Source organism: Ceratotherium simum, chromosome 13 (genome assembly GCF_057802395.1).
Source record: "Ceratotherium simum simum isolate JZ-2026a chromosome 13, ASM5780239v1, whole genome shotgun sequence".
Lineage (NCBI taxonomy): Eukaryota > Metazoa > Chordata > Mammalia > Perissodactyla > Rhinocerotidae > Ceratotherium > Ceratotherium simum.
Window position 1 is genome coordinate 11,272,172 of NC_141912.1, and position 15,083 is coordinate 11,287,254.

At 41.7% G+C, this 15,083-nt stretch overlaps 1 protein-coding gene across 2 annotated transcripts in view; it reads left to right on the plus strand.

The window, feature by feature from the left end:
• The first annotated feature begins 1,359 nt into the window (after positions 1-1,359).
• TMEM170B (transmembrane protein 170B) overlaps positions 1,360-15,083 on the plus strand; it is a 46,477-nt gene continuing 32,753 nt past the window's right edge. The window contains exon 1 of one of the 2 annotated variants that reach the window (XM_087438005.1): positions 1,360-1,969. In XM_087438005.1, the coding sequence (XP_087294131.1) occupies positions 1,660-1,969 (310 nt within the window). In that variant the 5' untranslated portion in view covers positions 1,360-1,659. The remainder of the gene's footprint in view (positions 1,970-15,083) is intronic. The other variant, XM_004432120.3, reaches the window with a different exon arrangement.

The window sequence follows — 15,083 nt, forward strand, 5'->3', positions numbered from 1 at the left end:
ATCTTAAGTTAAGATCTAATTAATTCTAAACTCTAGGAGGAAGGTAAACTCTATGAGTTTTGGCTTAATTCCTATTAATGATGCAAAAGTTTCCCTTTTCTGTATTGTGGCATCAAACGAACAATAGACTATATACATATATATACACATATATAATTATCTTTAAAGTAGTCACCAAGAGCACCGTTTTACGGGTGATTCAACTCTTTCTACTCTTTGCCAAATATATTTGATGACTTAGCTACAGCATGAACTTCTTTGCTTTCCTTTGTAGATTTTCTTTTCAGATAGCAGGAGGGTTGGAAAAGGATGGAGTGTGTGTGTTCCGGGGGGTGCTGGCTATTGCATATTTTATTATCGCCAAAACTTAATTTTTATTTTTCAAGTTAAAAGGTTTCAAACTTCAAGGAGGAGCTTAGTTCGTTGTAGTTGGGTTTTAGACAGCTCCTCCGCCTAACGATGGACATGAAGAAAGGCAGCAAACCAAGAGAAGAGAGATCTAGTTTCAGTCCTAGGGGAAAAAATAACAGACTTTTACAATTTAGAGAAAAAGAATACTGCAATGAAAACAGAGCTAGACCAGCATGGCGTTGAGGAGTAGGACACCTGCGAGCTCTATGTCTGTAGGTGACTTCAGACGATGGAACCACGGGGGGCCCGAGTTCTTGCTGTGGGAAGAAGGACCGGATGAATGATAAAGCGGGCCTATTTCTGTTTTAGTGGCTTTCAAATATATTCTGCAAGTAGTGACCTATTCAGGTCATCTGACTCAATCAGAAAAAAAAACCCCGCAAATTAATAAATCTAAAATGTTGAGATATTTATGCCTTAAAAAAAAAAGGTGTACTTGCAAACATCTTTATCAAAAGTATTTCATTCGAAGCCAAAGATCTAAACTGTCACAAGACCCATCTCACTGAGTTTAGCACCCCGCGGTCCCTCCGCGGTGGGTCTAGCCCGCCCCCCCGGGTCGGGCTGCCACTCAGCCTCTGGCCAAAGGCTCCAGCTGTCTCAGGGCGCGCGCCCGGGGTCTGGGGGCGGGGAGGGCGTGGAGGTGGTACCCTTGGAGCATCCAATCAGCGGCGAGGCCCGGCGGTGGCGCTAGTGACGTAGGACGCGCTTCTCTCCGCCCCACTGCGGGCCGACACACTCGGCGCTGTCAGCCACGCGAGCTCGCGCGCGCGGGGAGGGGGAGAAGGAGTTTGGGGCCGGCCCGCTGTCGGAGGGCGGCGGGTCGCGGGAAGGGAGACAGTGAGCATGCGCAGCGGCTCCGGGGTGGGCGGGGGAGGTGCGGACCCGTGCGCGCGCGCACGAGCGGCCCGGCGGCGGCCGCGGGTGGAGGGGGTGGTTCCTCGAGTGTCGGCGGCGGGAGGGTGGACAGGCTGGCGGCAGGTGCCGCCGCGGCCGCCGCCGCAGCCTCCTCGGGGTCTTCTCGTGCTCTCGCGGTGATGAGCTGGGCCCCGTCGGGGGCTGCACCTGCTGGCTGCCCATCACCCCGGGCCTCCCGGCGTGACCTCGGCCTCCTCGCGTGTCCGGCCCCCGCGGCGCGGTGCTGCCCCTGACAGGGAGCGGCAGCGGCCTCCTCCGCCCCGAGTCCTCGCTCGGGGGCCGCGCGGACAGAGCGCCGGGCCCCCTCCACTCCCCCGTCCGCCGTCCTCAATGTCTCCCCGGCGGGGAGGGGGCTGCCTGGGAGACGCGCTGAGCGGACCCCCCCGGAGGCCCGTCGGCGGCAGCAGCAGCGCCCAGCCCGGTGCCCCGCAGCCTCCCCCGGCGGCGGCGGCCTGGAGGAGCCGCGTACCCGCCGCCGCCCCCGGAGCCTCGCAGCCGCCGCCCGGCGCCCGAGGAGAGGGCGGCGGGCGCCCCCCGGGGAAGATGAAGGCGGAGGGGGGCGACCACTCCATGATCAACCTCTCGGTGCAGCAGGTCCTGAGCCTCTGGGCCCACGGGACGGTGCTGAGGAACCTCACTGGTAATTGGTGCGCCCGGGGTGGGGACCGGGATGCGGTGCCGCCCCTTGCCGCCTTTCTCCCTCCCGAGGAGAGGAAGCTCCTCGCCGCCCCACCCCCGTGCGCGCCCCGCTCGGGCGCTCGCGGTCCCAGGTCCTGGCGAGGAAGGCGTTAATCGGATCCACTCCGCGCCTGTTCTGGGGGTGCCAACTCCCGCCACCCGTGCCCCCTGGCGCTCGGAGACTGCCGAATCGCTGGGGGAGAATCCACGACCCCCGCCTCCTGCCCTGCGCGGGGAGGGCTCCCGATGGCCCTGCCTGTGTAGTGTGCGCGGAATAGCATTAGTGAGGAGACTTGAGCTCTGTTAGCTTTTATTCATCCCCTACCCCCGTGCGCGCACGCACACGCGCACACCCCCCGCATCTTGCTGTTTAGATCTTTTTCTGTTTAACTCTTTTTCTGGCAAATCTCAAACAGAATGTAGGACTTAAATTCCCTACTCACAATGATCAGTTTGCTCCAACTGTTCATTTTTTTGGTGATATAGCTGACTAATTAAGTAGATTATAGTGAGTCAGGGGCTGGGTCAAGGTCTAGTGCATTCTAAGCATTTTAGCTTTAACCATATTTCTCCTCCCTCTCTTATTTCCTTTTGTCTGTTTCCCTCTGGCTTCAGGCTGCCGCTTCTGTGACATTTGATAATTGTGTGTATTTCCTTTCATGTCAAGGCTATCAGGAAGGAATGGGACTTAACTACATTATAATAATTAACATCAACTTGTAATTGTAAAAGTGAGCAATAATATTCACGTATTTTTATCGAATTTATAGGTTTGCTCTGTGAAGAAACTTTGCGAAGGTTTTGTTGCTGTGGAAATGCTTATATTATTCTCTGAGTTCTGAATTTAAAAAAATATCCTCTAAAGATTAGTGTTTCCAAGAAAGAGATTCATTTGCAATTTGGTGACTCCTCAGTGCCTGCTCTTCAGAGAAAAAACTTAAAAACATACTCAGGATTTAATTCTTCAAAATGTATAAGGGCTAATTTTGATAGAACATTAGTATTTCAAAATGCATTATGTCAACCTGCTTAAGAGTATTTTACAAATATAGCTTGTCTTGAGAGACTACATACACATAAGTGTGTGTGTATATACAATATAGATATATTTTAAAGTCTGGCATGATATGGAATTAAGATATTCATAGAGAAAAAATTTTTGGAATTATATACCACAAGGATGAATTTAAAGACAGTGGTTTCCTTGAATGCGGAAACTAGAAAATTAATGTGGATTGTGGATTGTCTCATGGTGTCCTCACTTTTAATATGTACTTATTTAACTTGGAGCAAACTGACCTTACATGATGGTTTTGGGTCAAGAACATGTTTTTAGTTCTCAAAAACTACGCTGACATAAAGACCATTTCATGATTCCATTGAAGTTAGCGATAGACTGCTTTTATCTTACTTATGGCTTTGCTTGTATTTATCCACTGTTAATATTTCAGATGTTGTATCAGTTATGTTTCTTAGAGTGAAATGAAAAATAAGGACTTAAGAATGTATATATTTGTATATGTTAATAACTGGCTTAGCTCATCAATGGGTATTTAGAGAAAATTCGCTTTGGGAGCCAAAGAGTAATGTAAATGTAACTTACTTCTTGGCCAGATTTAATAATATTTTAAAATATTTACTTTGATTCTAATCATTATACTGGCTTCCAGTTCCATAAGTCAGCCATTAGGTTAATAATAGTAGTTTCAACCCAGAGTTATCTCTAATTATCTCCTAATAGAATTTTAATAATCATCAGTTGCTCATCGGGCTTTGCCATTTCATCAAGGATATGCTGAACATCCCAAACTAGGATTGAGGACCATGGGAACCTCTTCTAGGAAATAAATAGAGTCTGAGTATGCAAAATTCTGTTTGTCAGGGTAAAAGGGAGAAAGAAGTAGATGAGAAATATGCTTCACCAGCAGCTGAGTGTACTATGTGTTAGGAATCACATCACTTCTAAAAAGTGAACTCTGGGGCCGGCCCGTGGCTTAGCGGTTTAGTGCGTGCGCTCTGCTACTGGCGACCCGGGTTCGGACCCCGGGCACGCACCGACGCACCGCTTCTCCAGCCATGCTGAGGCCGCGTCCCACATACAGCAACTAGAAGGATGTGCAGCTATGACATACGACTATCTACTGGGGCTTTGGGGGAAAAATAAAAAGGAGGAGGATTGGCGATAGATGTTAGCTCAGAGCTGGTCTTCCTCACCAAAAAAAAAAAAAAGTGAACTCTGTAATGGTAACATTCTGATGATGTTCATTATGGCCTTCTCCATGCTAGTGACCCTAATGATCCCGTATGTAGCTTAATCATTAGTCAAGAGATGCTACCTACAGTACCATTTAGAACTTGGTCTATTGAAAAAACAACTCCTAAAACAAGACAACTCCCATTTATTGAACTCCTACCATCAGGCATTTTACATATATTCTTTCTAATCTTCAGGATAACTCTCCCAAGTAGATTTATGAAGAAGCTCAGAGAGGTCCGTTAAGTTGCCCCCAAATCAGATAGCTGGTAAATGTCTGAGCTAAGCTCTACACCCCCATCTTTTTTGGCACAACTACTTCTTTTTCCCCTTTTCCATGCCACCTTAGTTACTTTCTCTTTACTCCTTCAGACAGAGTGAATTACTTGCTTCATCCTGCTACTTCTGCTCCTTGTAATGCTTTATTATTCTATTTTTCAGTTACATTATAATTGTTATCTATCTCTTCTAGACTGTGAGCTTTTTGAGAGTGGGGTCATTTCTTATTCACTGAATTCTGGAACCCTAGCATCGTAGTACCTGGCACATAGTAAATGCTCAATATATGTTTATTGAGTTGAATTTTTAAAACAATACTTAACAGTTGCATGATTTAAACATTCTAGTTGTGTTATTCAGCTACATCTGTTGGAGTGAATATGCTATTAACTAGGGAATGAGGTATTTAAGTAACTTTTGTAGGTAATTGTCATACCTTTAAAACATACAAATGTTTATTGAATGCACTTTTTTGTGCTAGTTACTATGCTTTTGTGCATTTTATTTAATCTTTTCAACAATCTTGAGAGAGATTATTGTTTATCCTTATTTTACAGATACAGACATTGAAGCAAAGAGTAACTTAATCTGATAGTAGTAAGTGAAAAATCCTTACCTTTTTTCAAATTATGATAACATACATTATTAAGTCAGAAGACATTTTTGTCATCATACTAAACCTGGAAGTGAAACAGGTGATAGAAAGGAGCATAGTGTAGAACCAGACTGATTAGGGTTTAAGGGATGATTGTGTGAAGAATTTGCAGAAATATGGTTAATAAGAATTCTGGTTAACTAAAAACCAAATAAAAAGAGAATGCTCTCTCAACTCTACTTTTTTCTTTATGCAAACTAACAGATGTGATTTATTCTTCTCTTTGTATCTTATCCCAAAGGTGAAGTGGGAAAAGTTTTGTATTGACCTTTTTATCTTAGAGACTGACCTTTAGGAAGTAGTCTCGTGTATGTACTACTTTAATAGAAATAAACTTCTACAGAGTGATAATGAGAACTAGAAATTAAAACTGGCTTAACATTTTAGAGCTATAAGGTATGTAGTTCGACTGCTTCATTTTAGAAATACTGAAATGTCACATCACTGAAGTGACGTGGCAGGGATCAAACAGGTGTTTATGATGGAGGCGGGACTGGAACCAACCTCCCCTGACTCTCAGTTCTGTTCCTTTCCCTTCCGTTCCACCCGGCTTCCTAACTCAGGCGGGTCTGACGGATGATAAATCTTAACATATTTAAGAATAGCCTGGTAAGCATTTGTCCCAGTGAGCCCATGCATGTGTGAATGCAACTAATTTTTGTCCAGCAAATAAATGATAACGGAAAATACAAGATATTATTGAATTAATAACGCTTTCTAAAATTTTAGGTTGCCATTGCCTATGTAAAAGTTAATGATCCATATTTATTATATATTCAGTTTTAGAAATCCTGCCAAGTTCAGTCTGCTGTTTATTTTTTCTCCTTCTGGAAGACACTAGGATGGGGATTCCATATAGAGCAGATTAATACCTGAGGACCCCATCTTGTCACTTGATAATCATTGCCCAAGTTCACTTCGGTATCTGTCACTTCCCGAGTGTGTGATTCACAGAATTCCTCAATTGTCTGACTATGTATAGGTTATGTGCTTCTTCAGCTCACTGGGAGAACTGGCTTCCTTTCTTTCTCAAATAGTTTTTCTTTCTTTGAATATGTTCTAAATACCCCCACCCCCCCAATCTACAATTAGAGTCAGTATGGATATACTCTTTCAGTTTTATGGGTAACTTGACTTCTTAAAAAAAAATTACAATGAAATGTATTCTTTTGCTTTACTTTTATTTTCTTCAACTACTTTAGTTCCCAACTTTGTGTTTTGACCCAAATTTGGTTGCTAAGGGTTTAGAGAAGAATTTTTTGCTTAGAAAAAGGCAGGATCCTTAAACTCCTGGATAAACACAGAGCCGGGCTGGTGTTGGGAAAGGGATAATTGGTCCCTGGGAAGAAAGGCAAAGGCTGGCTTCGGGCTTGTCTCCTGTCTCAGTGTCAGCCTCAAAGGTGGCGGCAGGTACTCCTCTCTTTCTACTGCCATAAACATTGGGAGGCTGGGAATTCACACTGGGATGAAAGTCAAACCTCTATGTGTGTGTCTTTATAAAATATATAGGTACTTATTTGTTTTTACATTATACATACACACACTATTATAGTTCCTTTTTGGACTTTACAGTTACTAAGCCACTTTAGTGTTACTACTGATAGTCAGCAAAAAAGAGCAAGTGGAAAAAAAAAGTTGGTATCTACTATATCTATTTGGAATTGTTCACACCTCATACTGGTATAGCCAGCACCTTCCTTTGGTAGTGCTCCCAAACAGGCATGCTTCTATCCATGTTGCCCTGTATTCCAGTTGCCCATTAGGTTAAGTTTCTCTTCCTAAATGCTCTAAGATATTTTAGATAGGATTATTTCAAATATCCACTTACAGATATTTATGTTTTGTGAATGTCACCCTAAAGACAATGTGCTACTTTTTGGTATTTGTGCTGTACCCCAAAATTTACTGTTTCTGAAATATGTATGAAAAATCCCTTACTTTTTTGTGGCACAGAGCCAATTAATAAGTGCTGGTATGATTTGTACTTCATAGGAGTTTGCTTATTGGAAAACTTACCTGTATATCTTATTGAGAATGAAGCCACTGTAATTTTTAAAAAATTGGAATTGTTGTCTTCAGGTTTTTAATTTCTTAATTCCCATCTCATTATCTTTGAAGATATACATCTGCATCCTCTGGCAATACCAAGTCCAAGGTCCAGATGACATTTCTTAAACCTAAAGCAATTTTTGGAAAAGTCTTGGGACAGCCTAAGCTGTGATTTTGACTCTTAAATAGTTAACTATCAGAATATAAATTTATGTATTTTTGCTTTGTTTAGTGATTGAAAGGCAGGACCAGAAAAGTATGATAATTCGTGAAGAGGAGTTAGAATAACTAGGTATATTTTTCCTATAGTAATGAAGCCTATACAGAAGAGGAAGGACGAGGCAGGGACGAGGAGGAGGAATTGGAACTAGGGAAGGGAACTGGAATTAAGAATGGTCAGATGTGAGAGGAGAGCCTGGAGAGTACAGCACATTGAATTTCCCCTAGTGTCAGATGGATAATTCTAGTAACAGCTATAGTTATTGAACACTCACTGCATGTCAGGTACTGTGCAAAGCATTTTGCATGCATCTCACTTCCTGTAATTGAAGTGGCCATGTAATTTTTTTTTTATTAAATGTATATGATTACATCAGGTGTGATAGACTAATTATGTATATATTTTTTTTTTTTTTGTGAGGAAGATCAGCCCTGAGCTGACATCCTGCTGAATCCTCCTCTTTTTTGCTGAGGAAGGCTGGCTCTGAGCTAACATCTATTGCCAATCCTCCTCCTTTTTTTTTCCCCCCTCCCCCAAAGCCCCAGTAGATAGTTGCATGTCATAGTTGCACATCCTTCCAGTTGCTGTATGTGGGATGTGGCCTCAGCATGACTGGAGAAGCGGTGCGTCGGTGCGCGCCCGGATCCGAACCCCAGGCCGCCAGTAGCAGAGCGTGCGCACTTAACTGCTAAGCCACGGGGCCGGCCCCTAATTATGTATTTTTAATGGCTAAATAGTTTAGCAATAAAAATTAATCAATCATAGAGTGAACAGTGGCAGTAGCGAGCACATTTGAAAGAGGTCTCATTAGACTATCAAATTCCAGTGACCTTAGCTAAGTAGATTAAGCTTTGAAACAAAAAGAAATTTTTCACCAAACTTCATGTAAGTGAGAAGAACCAAACTTTTACTTGGGTCCAATTGCTTGTGTTCTTAGTAACATATATCTTGGAATATAGTCTAGGAGTATGTTATATGCTTATTATAGTAGGACTTGAAAAAATGAAAATAGTTTTGAGGGATATAGATTACTAGATCAATTAACATTAGCTTATTAACATATCCATTATCGCCCTTCATTTGATATGCTATCTAAGTCTTTGAATGTGAATCAGTTTGCTAAGTTTATTTCATAATCCTGACATGGCTTGTATAGGCATACCTTGGAAATATTGTGAATTTGGTTCCAGACTGCTGCAATAAAGTGAATATCACAATAAAACAAATCATATGGACTTTTTGGTTTTCCAGTGCATATAAAAGTTATGTTTATACTGTACTGTAGTCTATTAAATGTGCAATAGCATTATGTCTAAAAAGAACAACCTACATGCCTTAATTAAAAATACTTTATTGCTAAAAAAATGCTAACTGTCACCTGAGCCTTTAGCGAGTTGCAGTCTTTTTGCTGCTGGAGAGTCTTGCCTTGATGTTGATGGCTGCTGATGGATCAGGGTGGTGGTTGCTGAAGGTTGGGGTGGCTGTGGCAATTTCTTAAGTAAGACAACAGTGGAGTTTGCCATATTGATTGACTGGTCCTTTCATGAATGATTTCTCTGTAGCGTGTGATGCTGTTTGATAGCCTTTTTTCCACAGTAGAACTTCTTTCAAATTTGGAGTCAGTCTTCTCAAACCCTGCTGCTGCTTTATCAAATAAGTTTATGTAATATTCTAAATCCTTTGTCATTTCAGCAGTCTGCACAGCATCTTCACCAGCAGTAGATTCCATCTCAAGAAACCACTTTCAGGCTGGCCCCATGATGTAGTGGTTAAGTTCAGTGTGCTCCACTTCGGCGGCCCGGGTTCACGGGTTCCAATCCCGGGCACAGACCTACACCACTCGTCAGCCATGCTGTGGCAGTGACCCACATATAAAATAGAGGAAGATTGGGACAGATGTTAGCTCAGGTCTAATCTTCCTCAAGCAGAAAAAAGGAGGAAGATTGGCGGCTGATGTTAGCTCGGGGAAAATCTTCCTCAGGGAAAAAAAAAAAGAAACCACTTTCTTTGCTCAACCATAAGAAGCAGTCCGTTAAAGTTTTATCATGAGATGGCAGCAATTCAGTCACATCTTTAGGCTCCATTTCTAATTCTAGTTATCTTGCTCTTTCCATCACATCTGCAGTTATTTTGTCCATTGAAGTCTTGAACCTGTCAAAGTCGTCATCCATGAGGATTAGAATCAGCTTCTTCCAAACTCAATGTTGATATTTTGACCTCTTCCCATGAATCACGAATGTTCTTAATGGCATCTAGAATGTTGAATCCTTTCCAGAAGGTTTTTAATTGACTTTGTCCAGACCCATCAGAGGAATGACTATCTATGGCAGCTATAGCCGTATGAAATGTATTTCTTTCTTTCTTCTTCTTCTTTTTTTTTTTTTTTTGCTGAGGAAGATTCACCCTGAGGTAACATCCACTACCAGTCTTCCTCTTTTTGTATGTGAGCTGCCACCACAGCATGGCCACTGACAGACGAGTGTTGTAGGTCTGCACGCAGTAACTCAACCCAGGCTGCTGAAGTGGATCACGCCATACTTCACCACCAGGCCACCGGGAGTGACCTTGAAATGTATTTCTTAAATAATAAGACTTGCAGGTCGAAATGACTCCTTGATCCATGGGGCTGCAGAATGGGGGTTGCGTTAGCAGGCATGAAAACAACATTGATCTTGTTGTACAGCTCTGTCAGAGCTCTTTGGTGACCAGGCGCGTTGTCAATGAGCAGTGATATTTTGAAAGGAATCTTTTTTTCTGAGGGGTAGGTCTCAATACTAAATATTCAGTAAACCATGTTGTAAACAGATGTGCTGTTGTCAGGCTTTGTTGTTTCTTTTATAGAGCACAGGCAGAGTAGAGTTAGCATAATTCTTAAGGGCCCTAGGATTTTCAGAATGGTAAGTGAGCATTGGCTTCAACCTGAAGTCAGCAGCTGCATTAGCCCCTAACAAGAGAGTCAGCCTGACCTTTAAAGCTTTGTAGCCAGGCATTGGCTTCTCCTCTCTAGCTATGGAAGTCTTAGATGACATCTTCTTCCAATAGAAGGCTGTTGTCTGCATTGAAAATCTGTTGTTTAGTGTACCACCTTCATGAATTATCTTGGCTAGATCTTCTGGATAACTTGCTGCAGCTTCTACATCAGCACTTGCTGCTTCACCTTGCATTTGTTATGGAGATGGCTTCTCTCCTTAAACTTAGTGAACCAACCTCTGCTAGCTTCAAACTTTTCTTCTGCAGCTTCCTCACCTCTCTCAGCCTTCAGAGAATTGAAGGGAGTTAGGGCCTTGCTCTGGATGAGGCTTTGGCTTAGGGGAATGTTGTGGCTGGTTTGATCTTCTATCCAGACCTCTAAAACTTTCTCCATATCAACAGTAAGGCTGTTTTGCTTTCTTATTATTCATATTTTCGCTTGAGTAGCACTTTTAATTTCCTTTAAGAACTCTTCCTTTATGTTTGCAACTTGGCTAACTGTTCAGCACAAGAGGACTAGCTTTCGGCCTCTCGGCTTTCAACATGCCTTTCTCACTAAGCTTATTTCTAGCTTTCAATTTAAAGTGAGAGACATAGGACTCTTCCTTTTCACTTGAACACTTAGAAGCCATTGTAGGGTTATTAGTTGGTGGAATTTTAATATTGTTGTGTCTCAGGGAATAGAGAGGCCCGAGGAGAGGGAGAGAGACGGGGGAGTGGCTGGTCATGGAGCAGTGAGAACACATTTATTTACAATTAAGTGGGCTGTCTTATATGGGCATGGTTTGTGGTACCCGAAAACAATTACAATAGTAACATCAAAGATCACTGATCATGGATCAGCATTACAAATACAGTAATAATGAAAAAGTCTGAAATATTGCAAGAATTACCAAAATGTGACACAGAGACACGAAGTGAGCAAATGCTGTTGGAAAAATGGCACTGATAAACTTGTTCAGTGCAGGGTCGCCATAAACCTTCAATTTGTAAAAAATGTACTGTCTACAAAATGCACTAAAATGAGATATGCCTGTAAATAATTCTTATGCTAAAAAAATTCATATCCAGGATTTCGATACTAAGGAAAGAGAGGGTTACGTTTCCTTGTTTAGAAATTTTACTTGTGGTAGTTAACAACATTTAGCACTTTTTAGTATGCTGGGCATTGTTCTAAGAACGTTACATGTATTATTTTATTTGATCCTCACAATAATACCATGAGGTAGGGACCATTATTAGCTCCTTTTCTTTCTTTCTTTTTTTTTTTTTTTGCTGAAGAAGATTCGCCCTGAGCTAACATCTGTTTCCTTTTTTTTTTTTTTGCTTGAGGAAGATTCGCCCTGAGGTAACTTCTGTGCTAATCTTCCTCTATTTTGCATGTGGGTTGCCACCACAGCATGGCTGATGAGTGGCGTAGCTCCGTGCCCAGGATCCAAACCTGCAAACCTGGGCCACTGAAATGGAGCACACTGAACTTAACCACTATGCCATGGGACCGGCCCCCTTAACTTCATTTTTAAAAGTGAAGAAACAGGCATAGACAATATCTTGCCCCTGCTTACAGAGCTTGTTAGCCAGGACTTGAAAAATTATCAGTCAATTCAATTTGGCAAACCTTTGAGTAACTACAACGGACATGTTGCTGTCCGAGATACAGAGATAACACATGATGACTGTTTTCAAGTAATTTATGTTCTAGTGAGTATGAATTTACAAATCTTTGTATTAGTTTTATTGGTGAGTAACAAATTACCCCCAAATTTAGCAGCTTAAAACAGGACACATTTTCTCACATGGTTACTGATGGTCAGGAATCTGGAAATGGTTTTGCTGGTTCTGGCTCAGAGTCTTACAGTGTCAACAGTCGAGCCGTCAGCTGGGGCTGCAGTCTCTGCAGACTTGACTGGTGCTGGAGGGTCGGCTGCTTCCAGGTACATTCATGTGACAGCTTTGAGTCCCCTCCACGTGGGCCTCTCCATGGGGCTGCTCACAACATAGCTTTCCCCATAGCGAGTGGTCAGAGAGAGAGAAACTAAGACAGAAGCCATAGGGTCTTTTATGATCTAATCTTGGACGTGATAAACCATCACTTCTGCTGTACTCTATTGGTCACACAGACCAACTCTGGTATGTTGTCGGAGAGGACTGTACTAGGATGTGAATACCAAGTGGGGATCACTGGGGGCCTTCTAGAGCCTGGCTACCACAATCTTAAAGGTAGGTATGGGGAGAGGGGAATGAGGCCCTTAAAGGGAAGAATAGAGGCAACATAGTGGATGAGGGATGAAGTATCTGTAAGAGAAACAGTTGACTAGAAAAAGCAAAAAAGTCTTGATACATAGAATTATACTAAAAAGTAGTGTCTAGCATTTTCAAATCTTGTTGGATATTTCTTAATGATGAGTCATGTGCCAGTCTCTGTGGGAAACACTGGTAAACAAAGATGAAAATGTCAGTCATTGTCTATAAGGAGCTCATGGTCTCGAGATGCTAATTAACCTTCGGGTTAAGTAGTAGTTTTGTGGCTTGTTGAGTTCAGGGAGAACCAGGTAATGGGATTTTGAAGACAACAGGAGAGGTAGAGAGTGGAGAAAGAACCTGTTTATGGGATGATGGAAAGAGGAGAGGTTAACTGCTTGTAGGATGGTCCAGGAATACCACCAGGACTTGATCAAGTTTAAAAGTATTACACTGTTCTTGAATAGCTATGTCCAGCTGAGATGTTTTCATCAGTAATGTGAAAACAGATTTTCATTATTAAATTCTCCCCCCTCCCACCCCCTACGATGAATTACTTTACTCTGATATAGTTTCTAAACCTTACTACATATCAGAATCACCTGGTGCTGGTTACGGGTACAGATCCAGGGCCCCGGTCCATGTCTATGGAGTTAGGATTTTTGAGAGCAGAGCCTAGGAAGCTACATTTTTAACTAGCTCTTCAGGTGATTGAGAGCTCAAGGATTGGGAACACCTGATTTTAAAAAGTTTTTTTGATCAGTTTGTATGTTGTGATATATAATGCAAATTAATATAGAATATTTAGTATAGCTAAAGACTTGTTAAAATTTCAATATAAATGACTCATTTATTTCCCAGAGGATGCTATAACCCAGTTTTTTTTTCTTTTTTTTTTTGATGAAGAAGACTGTCCCTGAGCTAACATTTTTGCCCATCTTCCTCTATTTTGTATGTGGGACGCCGCCACAGCGTGGCTTGATGAGCGGTGTGTAGGTCATCTGACCCCGAGAACCTCAGGCCGCCAAAGTAGAGTGCGCGAACTTAACCACTATGCCATTGGGCTGGCCCCTTGACTGTTTTTTAACATTAGAGGATCATATTAGAACTCATATTTTAAAAATGTTTTCTTTATTGATATGAGCTCTTAGCTATAGAGAATAGTTCCTATTAAATGGTAGTATTTTAAAAATTCTAGACAGTTCAGTTATATTAAATCTGAAGTATATGGAAGAATTAAACATTAACAGTGTTTTTGTACATACTTACATAATGAGCAGTTATTGGTATTTTTTCCCCTAGGGTAATTTGGGTTCTGCTAGATTTCTGTATGCAAATAAAAGAGTCTAAAGAAGCAATAGGATCCTTGAATTTATGAGTCAAAAAACTGAGTTTTATCCTTGAATGCTACTAATTAGCTTTTGTACTTTAGACAAGCCACATATTTTCCAGGCCTCAGTTTTCTCATCCTAGTACAGTCTAATGCCAATAATTTTCATATTGATGTTAAGGGAAAGCTGTTCTAGAAATTTTAACAAGTTAAAAAAAAGTTTAGAGATTTTACTATGAGTTAACAAAACATTTACCTATTTGCATATAAACTGATTTCTTTAATCCTTAGAATTAAGAAACTTTCTTTTTTAAGTGGGGCTGCTTCAGAACTTTAATATGCCAATTTGTAGGGTGAGGTTTAGGACATAGAAAATCCTTGTTCTCCCAACACCATTTAATAGCCCTTAGAATCAGGCCTCCTTAACACTTGGTTTAGGAAACTCTGGATTCAGTACCTGGAGAACCCTTCCAGTTCTGAAATTATCTGTTTTTATTTTTTATTTATGTCCATCCCAGTGTGGCATAACTGCTTCCTAAGGATAACTGTCAGTAATACTATGGTGTGACTCTTCTGACCATGCTTGTGCATTACTTGCTAAGTTTTCCTGGTTTTTTGTTTTTTGGGTTTTTTTGGTGAGGAAGATTGGCCCTGAGCTAGCATCTGTGCTAATCCTCCTCTATTTTATATGTGGGACACCACCACAGCATAGCTTGATGAGCGGTTCGTAGGTCTGTACCTGGGATCCAAACCTGTGAACCCTGGGCCACTGAAGTGGAACGCTCGAACTTAACCACTAGATGTGCCACTATGCCACCAGGCTGGCCCCTTCCTGGTTGTGCTTTTATTTGCTGGTCTGTCATTTGGTATCTTACTTAGATTTAATTTTAGGAATTTGTTATATTGGGAGTTTCATTATAAGTTATGCTCATTGATGTAAAATGTTCATTTTTTAGTATTCAGTGTAAATATCCCTTGGAAATATTATATCATGAGATTGTAAAACATTTTATCAGTCTCTGAGAAGATTTTTTAGGTAAGTGACTATTCAAATGAACATATTGTTACTAATTTATTT